This window comes from Heterodontus francisci, chromosome 14 (assembly GCF_036365525.1).
Source record: "Heterodontus francisci isolate sHetFra1 chromosome 14, sHetFra1.hap1, whole genome shotgun sequence".
In the NCBI taxonomy this organism is placed as follows: domain Eukaryota; kingdom Metazoa; phylum Chordata; class Chondrichthyes; order Heterodontiformes; family Heterodontidae; genus Heterodontus; species Heterodontus francisci.
In genome coordinates this window covers 36,274,996-36,299,914 of record NC_090384.1, presented here as the reverse complement: position 1 = coordinate 36,299,914, position 24,919 = coordinate 36,274,996, and the positions used below count along the sequence as shown (strand labels likewise).

General features: G+C 43.4%; 1 protein-coding gene across 1 annotated transcript in view; it reads left to right on the top strand.

Moving 5' to 3' along the window:
* LOC137377281 (potassium voltage-gated channel subfamily KQT member 1) overlaps positions 1-24,919 on the top strand; it is an 889,621-nt gene that overhangs the window by 306,152 nt on the left and 558,550 nt on the right. The window contains exons 7-10 of the mRNA XM_068046827.1: positions 6,131-6,241; positions 20,162-20,257; positions 23,869-23,985; positions 24,298-24,445. Coding sequence (XP_067902928.1) covers positions 6,131-6,241; positions 20,162-20,257; positions 23,869-23,985; positions 24,298-24,445 — 472 coding nt within the window. The remainder of the gene's footprint in view (positions 1-6,130; positions 6,242-20,161; positions 20,258-23,868; positions 23,986-24,297; positions 24,446-24,919) is intronic.

The following is a 24,919-nucleotide window of genomic DNA, read 5'->3' as shown; positions in this document are numbered from 1 at the left end:
ATCCTTTTCCTCTCTTTCTCTTGCCCTTTCTCTCTCCTGCTGCTCTGCTTGCTCCCTTCAAAATTTCCTCTCTCTTTCCTTGCCTGAAATTCTAGCTCTAACTTCTTCCTGTCCAACTGAACCTGTGCCAGTGTTACCTTGTCGTCTTCCAATTCTACTTGTACTCTGGCTCTTTCACTTCAATCTCCAGCTGTCTGGCCACTAGTCTCTGAAATTCAGCCTGCCTAGTTTTCGGTCTAATCTCTAACTTCAAGTGCTCCACCACACTTGACAACTCATCAGTGGACAATGCCTTTAAAGAATCATAATCTATTCCAGACTACTGCACATATACACTTGCATCAAAAGTAGTCATTCCAGTAGTGTAAGCTTTATTCTAATGCACAACAAACCTGGTGTTTTTCTTTTCCACTTTATTATTATTGCCCGGTTTACAATTGCACTTCATCGGCTTTGGGTAATCCCACAACAAACGCCCAATTCTATGTTACGACTGAGGCTGGAGGAGTGCACTGTCTTTCTCTAGTTCCATTTCTCCATGGGTCACAACATATATTTAAATGTTTTACCCAGTTACTGATACAGCCAATTATATACTTTCTTTTAGTTTCAGAATAAAATCCACCAACCATGTTTCTTTAATAGAGAACAAAATTATTAATTTATTATAAAACAAGACTTATTCAATAAAAATGCAAAGCTTATTAACACACAGGTTGAAATATGAAAGCTCCCTTTTAAATTAACCCAACACACATGCACACACACACCGGTTAAAGAAAAAAAAAGTTTTCTCTGCAGCGATTCACTTTACAAAAAAGACCAAAATATACTTTGGCCAAATACTTGTAAATTCTTGAAGAGAAAAGGATAAGATAGCAACATAGAAACATAGAAAATAGGAGCAGGAGTAGGCCATTCGGTGCTTTGGGGCTGCTCCGCCATCCAAAAAGGATCATGGCTGATCATCCAATTCAGTACCCTGTTCCTGCTTTCTCTCCATATCCCTTGATCCCTTTGACATTAAGAAATATATCTATCTCCTTCTTGAATATATTTAGTGACTTGGCCTTCACTGCTATCTGCGGTAGAGAATTCCATAGGCTCACCACCCTCTGAGTGAAGAAATTTCTCCTCATCTCGGTTCTAAATGGCATACCCCATATCCTGAGACTGTGACCCCCCGTTCTGGACTCCCCAGCCATCCACAACATCCTCCCTGCATCTGGCCTGTCTAGTCCTGTTAGAATTTTATAGGTTTCTATGAGATCCCCTCTCCTAAACTCAAGTGAATATAGGACTAGTCGACCCAATCTCTCCTCATACGTCAATCCTGCCATCCCAGGAATCAGCCTAGTAAATCTTCTTTGCACTCCCTCCATGGCAAGAACATCCTTCCTCAGATAAGGAGACCAAAACTGCACACAATACTCCAGATGTGGTCTCACCAAGGCCCTGTATAACTACAGTAAGACATCCTTGCTCCTGTATTCAAATCCTCTTGCAATGAAGGCCAACATACCATTCGCCTTCCTAACTGCTTGGAATGTTCCCAGCTGGTCCTTTGGTCTGGCGTCCAGGTACATGGAGATGGCTGTCACAAGGATCTTTTTGGAGCAGTTCTCTTCAGGTGACATCGAGGATTAGTCTGGCAGGCTTTTCAGGAGAAATGCAGCATCAGTTTCTCTATTTCTCATATTGGATTCTCAGGGTTTCTCAAAGAGGTGGCACAAGATGGGTTCTTCTCTCAGCAAGCTGCAATCCCAGCTGACATTCAAAACAGTCCACACCCCAACTGAACCAGAACAATATTCAAAAACAAAAACAACTCTTGACCACCATAAATCTTGACATGCCACTTCTCTGTAAATAACTCCCATAGTCAGCAAAACTCTTGCTGTTTACTTAGTTTAAGACATGTGATTTCCAGTATTTGTTTTTAAACAAAGTCCTAAGTCCTTCCAGTGACCTTTTTTTTTAAAAAAAGTCTAGCATCTCCTCAGGTATTTCCACAGACTTTTACACACAAATCCTCAAAAATATTTTTAAAATGGAAGCACCTTCATAACAGCATTGAAATGATACTGAGCTTTATTTCACTGGGTGTTAGTTTTCCTTTCAAAACCAAGAGAGATTCTCACTAGTAATCCTACCAGATTTTCATTATTTTATTACTTTGGGAAAAACACCAATGCCAGTAAGACTTTTGAGTTAAGTAAACATGTAAGTGTTAGCAATGTCTGAACAATTAGGTTTCCTGTTGATGGCATCTTTGCAAAAAAAAACTGCTTTGCTGTTTGAGTTGCAGTTTTTGCCTACAGGCACTTAAGTCATTCTAAACTGCTGACTAAAACCTACTGTTCATTCTAACACCATTCTTTTGAATTAGGTCCAAGAATGTATGAGGTCTGTGTGAGATAGAAAGTTATAAACTTGTACATAGAATCATAGAAACATCAGCACAGAAGGAGACCATTCAGCTCATTGTAACTGTGCCAGTACTGGCTGCACACAGAGGTTACCTATTCTGCTCTTTACCTTGTACCCTTTAATATTTTTCTTCTTCAAGTGTTTATCTAATTCCAGCAAATGCTGTGAAAGCATTCTTTGCGTGCAAAAAATTCCTTCTAACCTTCTAGGACTGAATTTATGTGCCATTGTTACCAATTCACCAATCACTGAAAATAATCTATTTATTCTGAAACCTTTTCAGCATTGATAACATTTTTACAACTGCACCCACCTTCCCCTCCCCCCACCACCATTGTCTCCCCCTTCACTGCTTCAATGATTTTTATCCCTGGCCTCACCTCAGTATCTCAGTATACCTCAACTTAGTATCTTTTTCATGGTAATTGGATACATCACACAACATTCTATCAAAGGGCTACTGTATGAATTGAACAGTGATCTGGAGGGATCAGAACATTTACAATCTACAACGGAATGCAGTCTATAGGTTGTACTAATTCAAATAGTTGGACTGTAACTTCATGCCACCTTCCCACCTACCATTATTAAATGTTCGAAGTGTCATTCTCTCAGTTTGAGGTTGTAAACTAAGGTGCAGAGTTACTGTTTTGTGTTTTTTTTTGCAGGGAGGTAGTGTAGCTGTTTGTGGCTCCTTTTCAGATGAACTAAAATGCAAGTTACTACCCTATCTCTCTCTCTCTTCACTTAGTGTTTAAAGCTCTTCCTATTTCTTCTACAGTATCAGTAATATAATAGTTTGTTAAAGCCTGCATTACAGCAAAAGGCTTTATTTAGTGATAAGCCGCCAACTGTAATGCTTCCTTTTTTTCGAAGGAGGGAATCAGTGCAATACTGTAATAGGACACCTGGTCGCACTTCAAATAGAAACCAGGGTGTATGTTGGTGAATTATTGATAAAGCTGTGTTATCTTTAAAGAAAGGACATCTGTGTACTGGTATCAGTTAGTGGCTCTGCCTCCAGGACTGAAAGCCGAAGCTTTTCCTTCAGATCAGTATCGTGCTGTCGTGTGACTTCACATTTCTAATCCTTTCTATTTTTGTTCAGGCACATGCTCCCCAGCTGTGTTCCATTACATTGTTCCTCTAATCATTTGCTGAATTAAGAAAAGAGAGAGAGAACAAAAAGTATCTCTAACAAGGCTTTTACTTGTGTGAACTTGTTAAGTATCTGATTTCAAACAAAAGAATATCTTTTTCTCCACTTGGAATGAGAGCTCTACACCTCAGATACAGTTTCATTGTGTCCTCGTACCTTTATGTTTGTGACCCCCCTCACACACCTCTTGCAATTAACTCCAGAAAATCAAATCTCCCATGAATTACTCTAACATTGGATTTTTATTCAGAGTCAAGCGCTTAAAGAATAAATGGCAGCATCAGCGACCGTCCAATGGTATAGGTTGAGCTGAATTATTCTGGTGCTGCCAGGAACACTGATGGTTTCACTTGTTCTAGGCAGTAGCATTTTAGAAGGGGGTTCAGGAACAGAGAAACCCAAAAGTCCACATACACAAATCTTTGAAGGTGACAGGACAAGTTGATAAGGCCATTACAAAAAAAGCATATGGGATCCTTAGCTTTAGAAATAAGGTAATAGAGAATAAAAGCAAGGAAGTTATGCTAAACCTTTATAAATCACTGGTTCGGCACCAACTGGAGTATTGTGTTTAATTCTGAAGTATGTCAAGGCCTTAGAGAGGATCAGAGGAGATTGACTAGAGTGATACCAGGGATGAGGGACTTCATATGCAGAGACTAGAAATGCTGGGATTGTTCTCCTTAGAGCAGGGAAGGTTAAGGATAGATTTAATAGAGTGTTCAAAATTATGAGGAATCTTGATGGAGTAAATAAGGTGAAACTCTTACCACTGGCAGAAGAGTTAGTAAGCGTTAGGAAAACAGAGATTTAAGATAATTGTTCAAAAAACACAGAGGTGAGATTTTATACAACAAATCGTTATTTTCTGAAAGATCATGTTAAAAGGGTGGAGGAACCCGGACTCAATAATAACTTTCAAAAGGGAATTGGATGTATACTTGAAAAGGAAAAAAAAAAGCAAAGCTATGAGGAAAGAACTGGGAAGGGGCGGGACTAATTGGATAGCTCTTCCAAAGAACCGATGCATCTACGTTGGGCCACATGGCTGCCTCCTTCTCTGCTGTAAGATGCTATGACTCTATGGAGGGAATTTTAACCTCCAAAAACTGATGGGTTTGGGTTAGGTGGGAAGTAAAAATGTAAAAAATCATAAATCTGAAGCTAATCTGCCTCAAACCCACCCAATTCCAGTTTTAACAGAAGTGAGACAGAGGGCCATTGACCATCCTGTTCCCAGGAGGTGGGGGTTCATTTAAATATATTATTGAGGATGCGTGCCTCATTTTTTTTCTCTGTTCCAATGCTGGTTAACTGCTGAAGGGCAGTGAGGACTGTTGCATGGAACAGGTAAGAGCTTTTCTAGCACTGCTTGTGGGCCAGGAATAGGAGGAGTACTTCCCCTGGCCCACCAAGGAAACCTGCTCACCTCCCCAGTGATTGGACACCCCTCTTGATTCGATGCCCTCTCAATGTCCTCCACGGCCCATGATTTTCTCCCGGCCTCCCCATCCTGTCCTCCGTGGGACCCCATGATCTTCCCCAGCAACACCCCACCTCCCCAACCCCAACACCCGCATCAACGTCACCTTCCCCAATCTCTTAGGCCACCCCACTGATGTCCCCTTTGATCCCCAATTTTGGCTGAGACCCCATTGCTGTCACCAACACCGATCTCTCCGGCCACCTAATTGATGTCCCTATCGATATCCCCCTCCCCTGATCCTGTCTCTCACCTGATCAATGGCCACCTGTTTTCTGACTTCTCTGGCCATCAATGCCCTCCTGCCCTCTCCCCACATTGATGATGCCCCACTGACCTCCAGTTTCCCCTTCCGTCCTCTCCGCTCCTTTGCTTCGGCATGATGCTGAAGGCCTAGCCACCCGACATCCAGCTAACCTCTCAATTCGCCTGGCTGCAGCTGGGAAATGGATTCCAGAAATGGTAATCCAGTGTCTCTGTTAAATTCAGCAGAGTCGGAGGGAAATCTGTTCTTCTAAGTTTCCACACCACAAAACTGCCACCATCCTCACTCTCTCCCCGCCTCTCTGTTAATATCAGGGTCTATGATTCTATTCCTGACCTGGATGCAAATTTTGCATCAGTGATTCGGTCAGGTTGCAGCTATAAGAGGGCATTATCTGAACGTGCATTGTCCGATGGACCTTACCCAGAATATCGCAGGCATTGCTCTGTGCTCGAAAAATGCGGGCCATAATGTGACTGTGAGGACCTTTGGATTCTGAGCATCTGGGCCAATAACAATCGTTCTAACAAAAGATCGTTGACCTAAAACATGAACTCTGTTTTTCACTGTGTATTGCCAACATTTTCTGTTTTTATTTCCGTTTTCAAGCATCCTTTGACTTCGATTGCACTAAATATTGGGCGCGTTAAGTAACGGTTGCCAAATCAATGAGTAGGAGAGTAATTCAAATTGAATCAACTTAATTCTATTTCTGAGATTTCAGTACTTTGCTGCAGGAGAATTTCCCTTGACAATAATCCTAAAATTCACAAGTTGGTCTTTTCCTTCACAGGTGACTGTTACAACAATCGGATATGGGGACAAGGTCCCCCAGACTTGGATCGGCAGAACGATTGCTTCATGTTTCTCTGTATTCGCAATTTCGTTTTTTGCACTTCCTGCTGTAAGTTTTTTTAAAAAATGATTTCTTGTCGCAGGACATAGTTCAAATGTTGACATATTGCTTAGGTCAGAATAAGAGTTATATATTGTCACATTCTATGAAATAATACCCTTCGTAACAAAAAATATTTAGTTGGAAAGACTGTCTTGTTATGTGAGGAAATTTTCAATGATTAAACTATTCAGGTCCATAAAGACACTTTTTATAATCATCACGGTTCCAACTGAGAAGCTGAATTAATAGAGCTGTAGGACTGATCACTCGCATGACATGCTGATACCTTTATCATTTAGCGAAATCGGGTAAAGAGGTGTATAGTCAATAGATGTCTGGGTAAAGAGATGGCAAAGAGAGTCAGTAGATACCTGGGTAAGGAGATGGCATATACAGACAACTGACTCTGATTGGAATTCATTCACTTTAAGAACGCAAGATATTTGATGTATCTCACTTTAAAATAAACTTACATTTGAGCTGTTTTGTTCCTTTTCATCAGGAATCTCATGCTTACCCTTGCTTTGAGATTGATACAGCTAGAGATACAGCACTGAAACAGGCCCTTCGGCCCACCGAGTCTGTGCCGACCAACAACCACCCATTTATACTAATCCTACATTAATCCCATTGCTCTACGGCAGCGAGGCCTGGACAACGTATGCCAGCCAAGAGCGACGTCTCAATTCATTCCATCTTCGCTGCCTTCGGAGAATACTTGGCATCAGGTGGCAGGACTATATCTCCAACACAGAAGTCCTTGAAGCAGCCAACACCCCCAGCTTATACACACTACTGAGTCAGCGGCGCTTGAGATGGCTTGGCCATGTGAGCCGCATGGAAGATGGCAGGATCCCCAAAGACACATTGTACAGCGAGCTCGCCACTGGTATCAGACCCACCGGCCGTCCATGTCTCCGTTATAAGGACGTCTGCAAACGCGACATGAAATCGTGTGACATTGATCACAAGTCGTGGGAGTCAGTTGCCAGCATTCGCCAGAGCTGGCGGGCAGCCATAAAGACAGGGCTAAATTGTGGCGAGTCGAAGAGACTTAGTAGTTGGCAGGAAAAAAGACAGAGGCGCAAGGGGAGAGCCAACTGTGCAACAGCCCCAACAAACAAATTTCTCTGCAGCACCTGTGGAAGAGCCTGTCACTCCAGAATTGGCCTTTATAGCCACTCCAGGCGCTGCTTCACAAACCACTGACCACCTCCAGGCACGTATCCATTGTCTCTCGAGATAAGGAGGCCCAAAAGAAAAGAAACATTAATCCCATATTCCCTACCACATCCCCACCATTCTCCTACCACCTCCCTACACTAGGGACAATTTACAATGGCCAATTTACCTATCAACTGGCAAGTCTTTGGCTGTGGGAGGAAACCAGAACACCCGGCCAAAACCCACGCAGTCACAGGATGAACTTGCAAACTCCGCACAGGCAGTACCCAGAACTGAACCCAGGTCGCTGGAGCTGTGAGGCTGCGGTGCTAACCACTGCACCACTCGTTCTTATAGTGAATAAATTCCAATCAGATTGAGTTGGCTGTATATGCCATCTCCTTACCCAGGTTTCTACTTACTCTCTATGCCATCTCTTTACCCAGGCATCTATTGACTATATACCTCTTTACCCGATGGTTCCGATCATGGTGTATTTGCTGCAATGCAGTAAAAGATCAGTATGAAAGTCAAACAATGATGTAGAATACATTGGTATGTTTGGAGCAGTGAAGGTGAAGCAGCAGTGGATAATTCTTTAGACTTCTGGGAGGGTGATGTAGAATTGCACAGAGTCCAAATGTATTAAGTCTGGTGATGGTGAGGCAGTGATGTGTAGAATCTCAGTGTATTTGACCTGGTGATGGTGAGCAGTGATGTGTAAAGTTCTGGGTTGTGAAATTCATTTGGATAGCACCATTTCTTGTGGCACTACGAAGGCATACCTGAGGTTTTTTTGCGTGCAAAGCACTGTTACCCGCTGATAGTGAATTGCAGTGGTGTACACAAGTGAGTCCCCTGTATGGGCCCAAAGATGTTGAAACAGCAAGATCATTGACCGAATTTTATGTTGGGCAGGAGGCCCCGCCCAATGGGGAAAATGTTGGGCTCGGGCCTGCCTCCGCCGAGCCTGGGAGTCACACAGCGATCCTGCATCGCCCAGGCCCTTAACTGACCCTCTGAGGCAGAAGTCCCCCCTCCAAGAGCTGCTGGTCAGTCAGCAGGCCATCAATTCCCAGTCCCAGCAGCACCACCAGGAGCGGTGGCAACTGCTCAACTGCAACCAGAGAGAGGAGCAAGAGGGACGCCAAGAGGGACACCGGCCCCAGAAAAAAGGTAAGTATGTGGGGCCTTACGAGGGACAATCGGCCAGGCCCCAGCGAGGCGAGGTACTCGGTTGGGAGGGGATGGGGGGAATGTAGTGTATTGGGGGCGGTTGGGCCGTGGGGGTGGGGGGGGGAATGCCTTCTGTGGGCCACAGTGTGCCCAATCAGGAGGGTCCCCCCACCAAGCCCGGAAGGAGGCAACAGTTCGTCCTGAGGCTGTGAGCTGCCTGCCCGCTGGAGACCACTTAACGGGCTTAATTGACCTGGGGCAGGTGGGCTGTTTCTCACTGCCACCGCCCTTTGTAAAATTGCAGCGGGGGCGGGAACGCAAAGGGAACAGCATCTCCCGCCTCCCACTCAATTTTACGAACACCCTGCCTCCAGCCCACTCCTGCCGGGGGCGAGATTCGAGATTCTTGCTCCCTGTGTGGACGAGAGCAGGGACTGTAGGGAGGCTGAGCAAACTGACCATAGCACCATGGTACAGGGAGCCATTCAAGTGGGGGGAGAAAAGAGAAATGGTGTCGTAATCGGGGAAAGCATAGTTAGGGGCATGGACACTGTCCTCTGTGGCCAGGATCGAAAGTCTCGAAGGCTGTGTTGCCTGCCTGGTACCAGGGTTCAGGATATCGCATCTGGGCTGCAGAGGAACTTGGAGTGGGAGGGGAAAGATCCAATTGTCGTGGTCCATGTAGGTACCAACGATATAGGTAGAATGAGGATAGAGATTCTGCTGAGGGAATATGAGCAGCTAGGGGCTAAATTAAAAAACAGAACCAAAAAGGTGATAATCTACAGATTACTACCGGAGCCACAAGCTAATTGACACAGAGTCAATAAGATTAAAGAGGTAAATGCATAGCTCGAAGATTGGTGTGGGAGAAATGGGTTCCAATTCATGGGACATTGGCACCAGTACTGGGGAAGGAGGGAGCTGTTCTGATGGGACGGGCGCCACCTGAATCATGCTGGGACCAGAATCCTGGCGAATCACATAACTAGGGCTGTAGATAGGGCTTTAAACTAAATAGTGGGGGGGTGGGGGGGGGAGGGTTCAGTTGCATGAAAATTAGGAAGTCAAAGTTAAAGGAGAAGGTAGGAGTGCAGGTCAGTGATGAGGCTGATAGTTACCAGAAAATTAAAAGTAGGGACAGAACGTGTGAACGTCATATTGCACCAAGGAATCGTACAACAGTCGGAAAATTTGATCATAGAACAAACTTAAAGGCTTTGTATCTGACTGCACGAAGCATTCGGAATAAAATTAATGAGTTAACAGCGCAAATATAAATAAATGGGTATGATTTAGTGGTGATTACTGAGAGGTGGTTGCAGGGAAACCAGGTTTGGGATTTGAATATCCAAGGGTATTCAGTATTTTGAAAGGATAGGCAGGAAAGAAAAGGAGGTTGTGTAACTTTGTTAGTAAAAGAATAGATCAGTGTTGTAGTGAGAAATGATATAGGCACTGGAGATCAAGATGTAGAATCAGTCTGGGTAGAAATAAGAAATAGCAAGGGAAAGAAGTCCCTGGTGGGAGTAATCTATAGGTCCCCAAACAGTAGTTCTGCAATGGGGCAAGTATAAACCAGGAAATACTGGGGGCTTGTAAGAAAAGATACAGCAATAATCATGGGTGATTTTAATATGCATATAGACTGGATTAATCAAATTGGATGGGTAGTCTCAAGGGAGAGTTCATTGAATGTATTCGAGATTGTTTGTTTTTGGAGCAATATGTTGTGGAACCAACCAGAGAACAGGCTATTCTAGATTTGGTATTGTGTAATGAGGTGGGATTAATTAATGATCTCATAGTTAAGGATCCTCGAGGGAAGAGTGATCATAGCATGCTAGAATTTCAAATTCAGTTTGACGGTGAAAAACTGGAGTCCCACACTCTCGTTCTGGAGTTAAACAAAGGTAATTACATAGGCATGAGGACAGATTTGGCCCTAGTGGACTGGGCAGGAAGACTAAAAGGTAGGACAGTTGATGAGCAGTGACAGATGTTTAAGGAGATATTCAATTCCTCCCAACTAAAATATATACCAGAGAGGAAGAAAGATTCTAAGAGGGGGAAAAAACATTGATGGCTAAGCAAGGAAGTTAAGGATAATATAAAGACAAAAATTAAGGCATACCATATTGCAAAGGCCAGTGGCAGGCTGGAAGATTGGGAAACTTTTAAAGATCAACAAAGGGTTACTAAAAAAGTAATAAAAAGAGAAAAGGTAAATTATGAAAGAAAACTAGCGCAAAATATAAAAACGGATAGCAAAAGCTTCTGTAAGTATATAAGGGAAGACAGTAGCTAAAGTGAATGTTAGTCCCTTGGAGGATGTGACTGGGGAGTTAATAGTGGAGAACACAGAAATGGCAGAGACACTAAATCAGTAGTTTGCCTCAGTTTGCACCGTGGAGGACACTAGTACCATCCCAATAGTAACAGGTAATGCAGAGGTTATAGAAAGGGAGGAACTTGGAACAAACATTATCACTAGGGAAAAAGTACTGAGCAAACTATTGGGATTGAAGGCAGACAAGTCCCCAGGGCCTGATGGCCTACATCCTAGGGTCTGAAAGGAAGTGGCAGCTGAGATAGTGGATCCATTGGTTATAATATTCCAAAATTCCCTAGATGCGGGAAAGGTTCCAGTGGATTGGAAAAATGGTAACTATGCCCTTATTCAAAAAGGGAGGGAGGCAGCAAGTAGGAAACTATAGACCAGTTAGTTTAACATCTGTCGTTGGGAAGTTGTTAGAATCCATTATGAAGGCAGTAATAACAGGGCATTTAGAAAGTCAAAACGCAATCCATCAGAGTCAGCATGGTTTTATGAAGGGTAAATCGTGTTTGACTAATTTGCTAGAGTTCTTCGAAGATGTAACAAGTAAAGTGGATAATGGGGATCCTGTAGATGCAGTATATCTGGACTTCCAGAAGGCATTTGATAAGGTGCCGCACAAAAGGTTAATACACAAGGTAAGATCACATGAGGTTAGGGGCAATTTATTAGCTTGGATAGAGGATTGGCTAACCAACAGGAAACAGAGAGTCGGGATAAATGGATCCTTTTCTGGTTGGCAAGATGTAACTAGTGGGGTGCCACAGGGATCTGTCCTCGTGCCCCTACTATTTACAATCTATATTAATGACTTGGATGCAGGGATGGAAGGTACTATAGCCAAATTTGCAGATGACACAAATAGGTGGGACAGTAAGTTGCAATAAAGAAATACGAAATTTGCAAATGGATATGGGTAGGTTCGGTGATTGGGCCGAAATTTGGCAGATGGAGTTTAACGTGGATAAGTGTGAGGTTATCCATTTTGGTCAGAAGACTAGAAAGGCAAATTATTATCTAAATGGAGAGAAACTTCAGAGTGCTTCGGTGCAGAGGGATCTGGGTGTCCTTGTGCATGAATCACAGAAAATTAGTGTGCAGGTGCAGCAGGTAATAAGGAAGGCAAATGGAATTTTGGCATTTATTGCTAAAGGAATAGAGTATGAAAGTAGGGAAGTGTTGCTGCAACTGTACAAGGCATTAGTGAGACCACACCTGGAGTATTGCGTACAGTTTTGGTCCCCTTACTTGTGGAGGGATGTAGTTGCATTGGAGGCAGTTCAGATGAGGTTCACTAGATTGATTCCAGAGATGACAGGTTTGTCTTATGAAGAGAGATTGAGCAGTTTCGGCCCTTACTCTCTAGAGTTTAGAAGAATGAGAGGAGATCTAATTGAGGTATATAAGATGATTGAGGGGATTGACAAAGTAGACATAGAGAGGACGTTTCCTCTGGTGGGGCAATCTAGAACGAGAGGTCATAGTTTTAGGATAAGTGGTAGCAGATTTAAAACAGAGATGAGGAGAAATTACTTCTCTCAAAGGGTCGTGAGTCTATGGAATTCACTACCCCAGAGTGCGTTGGATGCCGGGACATTGAGTAAATTTAGGGAGGAGATAGACAGATTTTTAATTAGTAATGGGTTGAAGAGTTATGGAGAACGGGCAGGAAAGTGGAGTTGAGGCTGAGATGAGATCAGCCATGATCGTATTGGATGGCGGAGCAGGATTGAGGGGCTGAATTGTCTACTCCTGCTCCTAGTTCTTATGTTCTTCTATAACATTCCGGCGCATGACATCATTGATGTGAACAGGCTGATGCAATGCCAGGATACCAAAATTGGTCAATGAATGTGCAGGCAGCATCTCTCTTCTTCACCTCTGCAACAATGAGCATTATGAAGCAAAATAGATTCTGTTCTGGGCTACTTAAAGGGCCACTTAACAAGGTGCAGATGAGGTGCCTTTGACTTAGTTGTGCTGAGGTAAATTTTGTGGTGAGTTGCTGGAGCAATTTGGAATGCCAAGAACGGTAGCATCGTGGTAATGTTACTGGACTAGTAATCCAGAGGCTTGGACTCATGCTCCAGAGACATGACTTCAAATTCCACCAGGACAGTTGGGGAATTTAACGTCAATTAAATAAATAAATCTGGAATAAAAACCTAGTCTCAGTGATGGTGATCATGAAACTACCAGATTGTCATAAAAGCCCACCTGGTTCACTAATGTCCGTAAGGGAAGGAAATCTGCCATCCTTATTCAGCTGGTCTGCATGTGACTCCAGACCCACAGCAATGTGGTTGACTCTTAACTGCCCTCTGAAATGGCCTAGCAAGCCACTCAGTTGTATCAAATCGTTCTAAAAATGTTGAATAAGAATAAAACCGGATGGACCACTCGGCATTGCCCTAGGCACTAGATACGACAAAGGCACACCCTGCCCAGTTTACCCTGCAAAATCCTCCTCACTAACATCTGGGGACTTGTGCCAAAATTTGGAGACCTGTCCCACAGACTTGTCAAGCAACAGCCCGACATAGTCATACTCAGAATCATACCCTATTGGCAATGTCCCAGACATCACCATCCCTGGGTATGTCCTGTCCTACCGGCATGATTCACAGTGGTATACAGCTGGGAAGGAGTGGCCCTGGGAGTCCTCAACATTGACTCCGGGTCCCATGAAGTCTCATGACCATCAGCTCAAACATGATAAAGGAAACCTCCTTCTGATTACCAATTAGCACTCTCCCTCAGCTGCTGAATCAGTTCTCCATGTTGAACATCACTTGGAAGAAGAACTGAGGGTAGAAAGGGCACAGAATCTACTTTGAGTGGGGAACTACAATGTCCATCACTAAGAGTGGCTCGATAACGCCGCTACTGACCAAACTGGCCAAGGCCTAAAGGACATAGCTGCTGGACACGGTCTGCGGTAGGTGGTGAAGGAACCAACAAGAGGAAAAAACCTACTTGACCTTTTCCTCATCAATCTACCTATCGCAGATGCGTTTATCAATGACACTATTGGTAGTAGTGACCACCGCATATCCCTTGTGGAGACAAAGTGGATACCCTCCTTCGTGTGTGTGCCACCACCACCATGCTAAATGGAATAGATTCAGAACAGATCTAGCAGCTCAAAATTAAGCATCCGTGTGGCTGTGGGCCATCAGCAGCAGCAGAATTGTATTCAACCACAATCTGTAACAAATCCCTCACTCTACCATTACCATCAAGCCAGGGGATCAACACTGGTTCAATAAGGAGTGTGGGAGAGCTTACTGGGAATAGAACCAGGCATACCTAAAAATGAAGTGCCAACCTGGTGAAGCACAGGACTACATGCATGGGCAATAGCAGAAGCAGCATGTTCTAGACAGAGCTAAGTGATCCCACAACCAATGGGGCAGATCAAAGCTCTGCAGTTCTGCCACATACAGTCATGAATGGTGGTGGACAATTAAACAACTAACCAGAGGAGAAGGTGGAGTCGTCGAGACATAACAGCACAGAAGGAGGCCATTTGGACCATAAAGTCCAAACCAGCTTTCTGTTGGGCAATCCAGTTCGTCCCATTCCCCCACTCTATCCCCATGGCCCTGCAAGTTTATTTCCCTCAAGTGCCCATCCAATTTCCTTTTGTCTCCACTTACACCACTCTTGTCGGCAGCAAGTTGCAAGTCATTCCTACTTACTGCGTAAAAAGTTCTTCCTCACATCCCCCCTGTATCTTATCCAAAATCTTAAATCTGTGTCCCCAGTCCTTGTACCATCAACGAAAGGGAACAGCTTTTCTTTGTCTACCTTATCTAAACCTGCCGTAATCTTTTATATCTGTATCAAATCTCCCGTCAACATTCCCATCATCAATGATGGCAGAGTCCACCATGTGGGTACAAAAAACAAGGTTAAAGCATTTGCAATCACCTTCAGCCAGAAGTACCAAGTGGATGATCCATTTTAGCCTCCTCCTGAAGTCCCCAGTGTCATAGAAACCAGACTTCATCCAATTCAATTCGCTCCACATGATACCAGGAAATGGTTGAGCGCACAGGATACAGCAAAGGCTATGGACCATGACAACCTCCCAGCTGCAGTGGTGAAGATTTGTGCTCCAGAAATTGCCGCACCCCTAGCTAAGCTGCGCCTGAGGAGGCTACGCTTTACAAAGGAGGTAGTAACGGAGTTGTGCTGCCTCCTTCACAACGACCTGGATCCTCAAACCAGGGCTAGGACAGCCCTCCAAGTGGCTGTGGAGTTCAACGTTGCCTTTACATTCTACCCCATACGATCCTTCCAGGTGGGAGCAGGAAACATCTGCAATGTATTACAGTTTGCCATGCGTAGAAGCGTCAGGGAGGTGACAGAGGCACAGTACAGAAGGAGAGGAGATTTCATCCTCTTCTCCCTGAGGAGGGAAACTTGGATGAAAGGGCACATGGGTTCACTGGGAGATTGACTTTCCAATGGTGCAGGGCACCATTGACTGCACATACATGGCTCTGTGGGCCCCCCCACATTAATGGGGAGAGATACTGCTACTAATCCCTCAATATGTTGTTGTGCAACCACACCAAGGAGTTCATCTTGGTAAATGCCTGTTAACCTGGCAGCACCCATGATGCTTTTAGCCTGTGCCACTCACAATACCGACCGTCTTCAGACCTCCAAGATACAATGCAGGATGGCTGCTTGGTGACAAGGGGCTACCCCTCCACACATGGTCCTTCTGCCATGCTACCATACGGGATCAGAGGGCATTCAATGAAAGCCATAGAGGCACCAGCACAGCTATGCAGAAAGCCATTGCTCTCCGAAAGCAAACATTTTGTTTCTTAGATCATTCAGGGGGATCTCTGCATTACGAGCCTGAGAAGATCTCCATGTTTGTCGTGGTGTGCTGCATCCTCGACAAACTTGCAATTATGAAGGCCCAGCCACTACCTCCTGGCATCCGGAGGCCTCCTTGAGAAGAGAAGGAAGGAAGGAGACCATATCCACCATATGCAACTGAACAGAAGGCAAGGGACCACATTGTGAAGCTCTGTTTTAGTTGAAATGAGCTACCCCACCCCAGCACAGACCCACCATTCTCTAACAGTACATCCATTTCAGACTTGGCATCACAGAGTCCCCTTGGCCAACGTCAAAGGCTACCAGCAAAAACTTTCACTCAACAACTTTATCCATCAACACGTCAATAATACAAAAAAATGCCAGAACTAAATCACCCTTGTGCATCACTTATGTCTTGTGTGCCTTTGCCTGTCCTAGTGCTCCTACATAGTGCTACCCTAGTGGCTGCAGCATGGCTGGTGACTTTCACTCGGGGAGAGTGCAGATGGCCTCGCAGGATGCCCTCGAGCAGCTCTGGGCCTTGAGGGCCCGGCTTCACCTTGGCATAGGTGTCAGCAGTCTGGGCTGGCTGGCTGAGAGGCAACAGCAAGGGCACTGGCAGTGTGTCAGTGGTGGGAACACGAATGCCGCCATCTGGAGAGAGGACAGCAGTTCATGCTCCTCTGTGTCTGTTACTCCTATGGGACAGCACTTCAGCAATCCCTGTCATCTGCTGGAGCACAGATTGCTGGGCTGCTTTGACAGCCTGCATGTCCTGTTGAGCATTTAGATCCGGTGGAAACATGGCCTCCTCCCTGACCTCCACTTTTATGACCAGTGCGTCCATGGTGGCATCACTAAAATGGGGAGTCCTTTCCCTGGTCTGGTGTAATATCCTCCTTGTCCCTCAGTGCTCCAACATGATTATCCAACTGCCTGCAGTGCATTGCTACAACTTCCCTTTTATGGGGATTGCACCTTTAAAAAGAGAAGGCTGCCTGGAGCACATGGTTTCTTCACAATGCTACTCAGCCCCCTGCAGTGCATGGAGGCTGCCAGCAGTGCAACAGGGACCAGCTCAGCACAGCAGCTGCTGGTGGGCATGGTACAATCAGAGAACTGCGCTGATATACAAATTTTATGTTCCGCACATCTCATTTCCAACCATCATGGGCAGGATGCGAATAGCGGCTCCTGAGCCCAAAAATTGAACAAATTTCTAGCCCCGAGTGTATTTAGCCCCATGAGGATGAGGCAGTGATGTGTAGAGTTTCAGTGTATTAGGCCTGTTGTAGGTGAGGCAGTGATATGTAGAGTCTCAGTTTACTGGTTGCAACCTTTCAATCCTCATTAGTACAGGACTAGTGCCAGAGGATTGCAGGGTTGCTATGTTATACCGCTGTTCAAGAAAGGTGACAAGAATAAACCAAGAAACTACAGGTCAGTTAACCTAACCTCAGTGGTATGGAAGTTATTAGAAATCATTATCAGGGACAAAATAAGCTGTAATTTGGAAAGGCATGAGTTCATCAATGACAGCTGAAGGTGAGGCAGTAAATTGTTCAAGCTAAATCGTATCTGACTAACTTGATTGAATTACTTGGTGACATAACAGAGAAGTTTGATCAAGTTAGTGCAGTTGATGTATATGTGGATTTTAGGAAGACGTTCGACAAAGTGCCACATAGGCAACTTATTAAGGTGATGGAAGCCTGTGGAATTATGGGGAAAGTGGTGGTATGAATACAAAATTGGCTTAGTGACAAGAAGCAAAGGGTGGCAGTGAATGGTTGCTTTTCAGTTGGGAGCTGTTTGCAGTGGTGTTCTCCAAGGGTCAGTTTTGGTTGCAAAACCCTTTACAATTTTTATAATCAACCGAGACTTGGGTGTAGGGAGCAGCATTATAAAGTTTGCTAACGGTACAAAACTTGGCATGGTAGTCGATCAAGATGAGGATGGTTATAGGCTTCAGGATGACATCGACAGGATGATGAAATGGGCAGAAGTATGGTAGATGGAGTTCAGTGCAAAGAAGTGTGAAGTGATGCACTTTGGGAGTACTAATACAGAAAGACAATAAACTATAAATGGCACGATTTTCAAAAGTGTAGATGGGCAGAGAGACCTTGGTGTCCATATACACAAATCCTTGAAGATGGCAGGGCAAGTTGATAAGATGGTTTAAAAAAAACACATGGGCTACTTGTGTTTATAAACAGAGGAATAGAATATAAAAGCAAAGTAATCATGATGGAACTTTCACCTGGTTCGGCCCCTGGTTAGGTATTGTGGACAATTCTGGAAAGATGTAAAGGCCATGGAAATGGCGCAGAAGAAGTTTACCAGGATGTTACCAAGGATGAGGGGCTTTAGTTATGAGGAAAGGTTGGAAAAGTTCTCCTTGGAACTGTGGAAGATTAATCCGTGACCTAATAGAGGCTTTCAAGATGATGAGAGGGTTTGATAGAGTTAAAAGGGAAAAAATATTTCCTCTGGCAAATGGATCAATAATTAGAGGTCATGAATTCAAAATCATTGGAAAAAGACCTAAGGGGAGATGCTAAATTTTTTGACTGGGTGGGTGGTTGGGATCTGGAGTGCTCCACCTGAAAGGTGGTGGAAGCTGATTCCATAAATAATTTAAAAAGGGTGTTGGACAGGTACTTGAGGATGGGAAACTTACACATTTACAGACAAAATGCAAGGGGTGGGGTGGCCCCATGCATGACTGCTCTTTCAAAGAGTGAGCATAGACATGACTGGCCCAATGGCCTCCTTCTGTGCTGTAAATTTCTACAATTCTATGTACTTGGCCTGGTGAAGGGAGGCAGTGATGTGTAGAGTCCTGGTGTATTTGCATGCAAATGAGAATCATGAAGTGATGCGAGGTATTTTGCTGTTTTTCGCAGCAATCCATCTTGGAATTTGATTGTAGATTACGTTAACCAGCAATGTTGTGGTTGTAATGGTAAAACCTCTCCCATTGCTGGTTCCATTATATCTCTCTAATGCTCCTCTGAGATATTTCCAGGTATCCAACTGTTCAGTGTCAGTTTCTTTATTCATACAAACAAGAAAAGACACATTCAGCATGTCCCATGTCCTGGCTCATGCTTCATAATGCACACACTCCTCATCCCACAAGAATCTCCTAGATAAGGTAAACAACCAGATAAAAACCCAGATCAATTAGAGGAAAATATCTGGAAAATTCTTATCTGACTCCAAAAGGTGATCAAAATTAGTCAAGTAGACCACCCTAGCCTGATCAATGTTATACAGTATTTCACAAGGTGATCTCTGCCCCTGCCAGAACAGATCCAAATTTCGCTTGAAGAATTCAGCGAATCAATATTCACTGCACCAGCCTGCAGCCTGTTCCATAGGCCCATGAGGGTTTCGGATTTTGATGACATGAACATGAGTAGACCTTTCTTTTTAGCTGCGCTCCTCATTGGTCTCCTCCAACTGTGCCTGAAGCTCATTGCACATGCTATAATTTAACATATCAAAGAACAAAGAACAGTACAGCACAGGAACAGGCCATTCGGCCCTCCAAGCCTGCGCCGATCTTGATGCCTGCCTAAACTAAAACCTTCTGCATTTCCGGGGACCGTATCCCTCTATTCCCATCCTATTCATGTATTTGTCAAGATGCCTCTTAAACATCATTATCGTATCTGCTTCCACCACCTCCCCCGGCAGCAAGTTCCAGGCACTCACCATCCTCTGTGTAAAGAACTTGCCTCGCACATCCCCTCTAAACTTTGCCCCTCTCACCTTAACCTATGTCCCCTAGTAACTGACTCTTCCACCCTGGGAAAAAACTTCTGACTATCCACTGTGTCCATGCCGCTCATAACTTTGTAAACCTCTATCATCGATTTTTCTCCTCCAATTTTCTCCACTGCTTTCCTCGAGGCACAGATCTACAGGCTTCAGCCAATCATTTGCCTGGCCCAGGGCCACTGGAGGCAATTCTAGAATCTCTATGCATTGACATTAGGTTAATCAACACCTGAGCCTGTGGCTTTCTTGGACTGTACAGCTCAGCTTCACATTTGAAAACGCACTTACCAACTCAGCTACCAACCCGGAACGGGGAATTCAGGAGAAACTTCTTTACCCAGCGTGGTTAGAATGTGGAACTTGCTACCACAAGAAGTGGTTGAGGCAAACAGCATAGATGCATTTGAGGGGATATTAGATAGTACATTGGGGAGAAGAAATAGAAGAACATGCAAATAGGGTTAGATGAAGAGGGGTGCAAGGAGGCTTGTGTGGAACGCAAACACAGCATGGACCAATTAAGCAGAAGGACCTGTTTCTGCGCTGTACATTCTATGTAAATCTACTGGGGAGGCCAACACAAATGATTTGATCTGATTTCTCTTGTGTCGTTCCAGGGGATTCTGGGTTCAGGTTTTGCTCTCAAGGTTCAACAGAAGCAACGACAGAAGCATTTTAACCGTCAGATTCCAGCAGCCGCTTCCCTCATTCAGGTACATCCAGATCTCTTGGTCAAACTGCATACTGAACAGGGTCTAGTGTTTCAACATGCGGGGAGCCAATCATGAGTGGACTTCTACAGTCAAAAATCGATATTGGCCTTGAACCTGGCTTCTTAAATTAATGTTATTGTTGGAATGTTTACCATTGGGATTTTTTCCATCAGATGATCCCATTTCTTTCCAGAATCTTCAGAATTTTTTTTTTAAAGAAGGTTGTTGCAACCCGACCTAATTTGAAAATCATGACCCATGTTGAAGAAAGGTCAAGTCAATTTAATTTCTTTTTTAAAGAGATACTCCATTGTCATCATGGAGCATACAAACTATTTGCGAGTATATTATAATCAACAACAGTACATAAAACCCAAGTCATTTTGCAAGATCATAAATTTCATGTTGTATGAAGCTTGCCAGATGTATCTCCATAATGCATCTCAGATGTCTTTTGTTAAACTCACCCATGATAGACTGTCACCACTTCCTGATACTGCACACAAATATAGGAAAGGATTGGCATGCAGGGAAATGAAGTGCATTAATGTAGGAACAGAAGAAATATTTGTGTTATTAAAAATATTGGCTCAGTGCTGTTGGATGGCTCAGAAATCTCTTCAAGACATGATCATGTATAAACATGTGACTAACTAGAAGGTTCTGCGGAATGTGAACATAATAGTCATGTATGGACAGCTAGCCTACAGGTGGAGCAGAAGAGAAATGAAGATGATGATATTTTTCCATTTACTTGCTCACAAGAGCATGTAATTCATTAAAAGGATGATCAGAGGAGAAAGGAATGATCTATAGAAAAAGCAAAGCTGCAGGCTCGAGTTCTTTCACAGTAAGAGTTAATTAAAAAAGAGAAATTGAAAAGATAAAATACTCTGCTGGGAGACCACTAGAACCCTGCCACCTCTCCAGAAAAAACCAGCAGACATCCTGTGTAACCTATTTTGATGGTCTTCTGCCAGAGTTGTGATGAGAGTCTGGAACAGAGCCCCTGTGGAATTTCAGGGCCAACAATTCACCAGAGGATAGATGATATTTATCCTAAAGTGCTAAAAAAAATTAGGGAGGAGATATGAGGCAATGATAATCATTGTGGGGGCATCACTAGAGACAGGGGAGGTTAATGTAGTGCCTATAGTAACAAAACAGAAACAGGCAAATATAGACCCATTAGCCTTACTTTAATTCTAAAAACAGAATTGATCATTAAATGGTATCTTGAAGATTATCTGTCTAATAATAATTTAGTAAACAACAGTTAACATAGTTTTGAAATCTGCTCGATCAATCTTTTTGACTTTTATTGTGGAAGTGACATCTCAAGTGAATGACAATAAGCCTTACAGCACCTTGTGCCTAGCCTTCTAGAGAAAAAAAAACTTGCATTTATATAGCGCCTTTCACAACCACCAAACATCTCATAGTGCTTTACAGCCAATGAAGTACTTTTGAAGTGTAGCCAGTATTGTAATGCAAGAAAGAAGGCATTTGAAAAAGTTCTGCATGAAAGCCTTTTAGTTAAGCTCAAAGCTATGGAGGCCTAGAGTAAATAATGGGAATGGATAAGGAATTGGCTGATGTATTGAAAACAATGGATATTTGTTTGAAGAGTTATGCATAGTTGTGGGGGAGGGGTGGATGATGGGGGAGTACTGAAGGAGGAGCCCCAGGGCTCAGTATTGGGACCATTGCTGTTTTCAATTTACAGCAATCACTTGGACTCAGGAACCCAATGCAAAATGGTCAAATTTGCATATGATACTAAGCTGGGAAGGGGAATGGAATCAAGAGGAAGCTCAAAAATCACAGAATAAGTTGGACAGAACAATGGACAGATGAAATTGATTACAGACTAGTGTAAAATGCTCCATATTGAAGGAGAAATGGGAAACATACAAACTCTAGGAATCAAGGTGAAATACATTGGGACCCCACGATAACATGGTCCACGGGGTCCATATGTCGAAACCGGGTTATAGGTGAGACCGCATTATAACGGGGCCCCGGTGTATTTGGTGGGAAATACAACTGGATGGGTATAAAAGATATGGGTATGTACATAATTTTGTTTCCTAGCTCAATCAGCATTTCCTTGCAGGCTAGGAAGATGTGTACATATTTGGCCCACTCATAGCTGTGTCTTTCACTAGTGCTTAGCTCTCAGGCTTATATATGCCAGCAGGAGTTACTGATGGCCAGCAGCAGCACTAGCAGGTTTGCCTCTTCCCTAATACAGGGGTGCTGAGGTCAACTGAAATACCTTTACTCCTGCCGCAGCAGAGTTCAGTTACTAAGATGGAAGCCTTCCTGGCATACGTGGTTTAATGCCACATTGGACAAATCCTATTTAAATGAAAATTTGGACTCCAAGACGTACCCACATTATACTGAGTTCGGGGCTTCAATGGATGGGCTATAGCGGGGTCCCAGTGCAGCTAAAGATAAAGTTGAAAGTAGCCTAGGAGTCATTGTAGACTTGATGATGAGCATATTCATCCAACACTGAGTCATGACAAATCCAGTAGAATGCTGAACTATATAGTCAAATAGTTAGAGGAAATCATGGTCAAACCATTCAGTGCTCTGGTCAGACCATAGCTAGAATGCTATGTCCAGTTCTGAGCACTGAGGCACGAAGAACACAAGCGAATGTTGGTGGCATTGTAAAAAGAGCCACAAGACTGATACCCTAGTGTGAGTTATAAGAAAAGAGAAACTTCAGCTTTTGAGCCTTGAAAGGTAGCATTTCAGAAGTGATCTTACAGAGATGTACACAATAGTTAAGGGAAGGACAAGGTAAATCCAGGCAATTACTTTAAATCATAATATAACAAGGAGACACAGGGTCATAGTGGTGGCTCTTCTAGTCTTCTGACTGTATTATTGAATTTGCTGATTGCTGCTCTACATTGTATGGACATGTTACGCATCAGGTTTACCACATTTCCTTGGCCTCTTTCAGCTTTGTTATTAGGTATTTCAACATGATTCTTGGGAATATGTAAATTTAGGACTGATATCAGGGAGTTCTTCCCTCAAAGAGTGGATCAGTTCATGGAATGGACTCTTGAATAGAGTAATTGAGACCAAAACCCTGAAATTATTTAAGGACCAATTGGATGCTGCAATAAGAGAACTTTAGAGTCATTCTGGGTGGAGGAATTAAGATGGGCTGAATGGCCTTCCCAATCCACAGAAATTTACAAGTTGGAGGTCAGAAAGAAATGTCCGTGTACAATTATTTAATGTTTTCTTTTGTTTTAGAAAATCACAAGGAAACATGTTTGATTTATTTTTGACTAATAATGTTTTTCAATGACTATGAACCTCTTGGGACTATTTGATATGATAGAGGAATGAATAAAGCAGTGAAGCACGAGAGAGTTGCAAACAAAATTTGAGCCACATAATAGCAAAATACTTCATTCTGAAACTTTCAACAAATTGAGTCAAAATAGCTAAGTGCATAAAAACCAGTCCTTGTCACAAGTAAATGTACTGTAGTGCTTTTGCTCAGTTACTAATTCACAAGAAATGTTTAAGGCCTTCCAAAGAGTTAGTTTAAATAGCTTTGTTGGTTTTATTCCTTTCAGACATCATGGAGATGCTATGCAGCAGAAAACCATGAATCTGCTACGTGGAAAATGTATGTTCGACAACCTGTCAAAATTTATGCTCCATCTCCAAGTCCAAAACCAAAGAAATCAGTGGTAATTACAATCTTCCCTTCATCTTTTCTTTAAGTTATCTCCCCCACTTTTTGTATTTTTTTTCTTTTTGTATTCCCAGTTCCCTTTCCCACCTTTCTTGATTTTCGAGCACATCAGTAGGAAGCCAGCTCCAGCTTCGAGAAGCCTGATCTCCATTTTAACCAAACAAAAGTCTCACCTTTCCACATGCACAAGATGGTATGAGCTTTGCTCCCGGGTGTTTACTGAATGTGCTCTGTGCAAATCTTGAAACCTGTCTTGCAAGCCTGATGTTAAAGTTGAAAAGAAATTGTTGACTGCATGCACTTTCAGGTTAAAAGAAAGAAGCTCAAGATTGATAAAGACAATGGATTGAACACTGAGAAGTCACTGAATGTGCCTAACATCACCTACGACCATGTTGTTGACAAGGAAGACAGGAAATCTGAAAGCTCAAATGTCGATGGAGACGATTCATCAGGTAGGAGATAGAAATGAATGAGATTCAACAACTATTGCCCTGTTAACTGGTCCAACAGAAATGTTCTCAGGCAGAACTGCAGTAGTAGAAATTCAGAACTTTCTTAATCTGGAAAGCTTTCAATACTGAGATTGAGAAGTTTTTTTTGTTGGTTAAGGGTAACAAGGGATATGGAGCAAAGGTGTGGAGCGGGGGACGGAATGGAGTTGAGGTAGAAATTAGCCATTGTCTAATTGAATGGCATGGCTGGCTTGAGGGACAAAATGGTCTACTCCAGTTCCTAATGTAGACTATGTAGTCTTACTATGTAGACAGGTGATTCGGAAAGGTTTTTCCAGTTGTTCTGTTTTTTAAATATGCAAACTTGTGCTGCCTTTTAGAGCAACTCTTTGATCTGTGCCTCTCAATGCAGATATGTTAGGACTATCCTGAGTCTAATACCATGTCCATGAATATTTGCATTGTTGCAGTAAC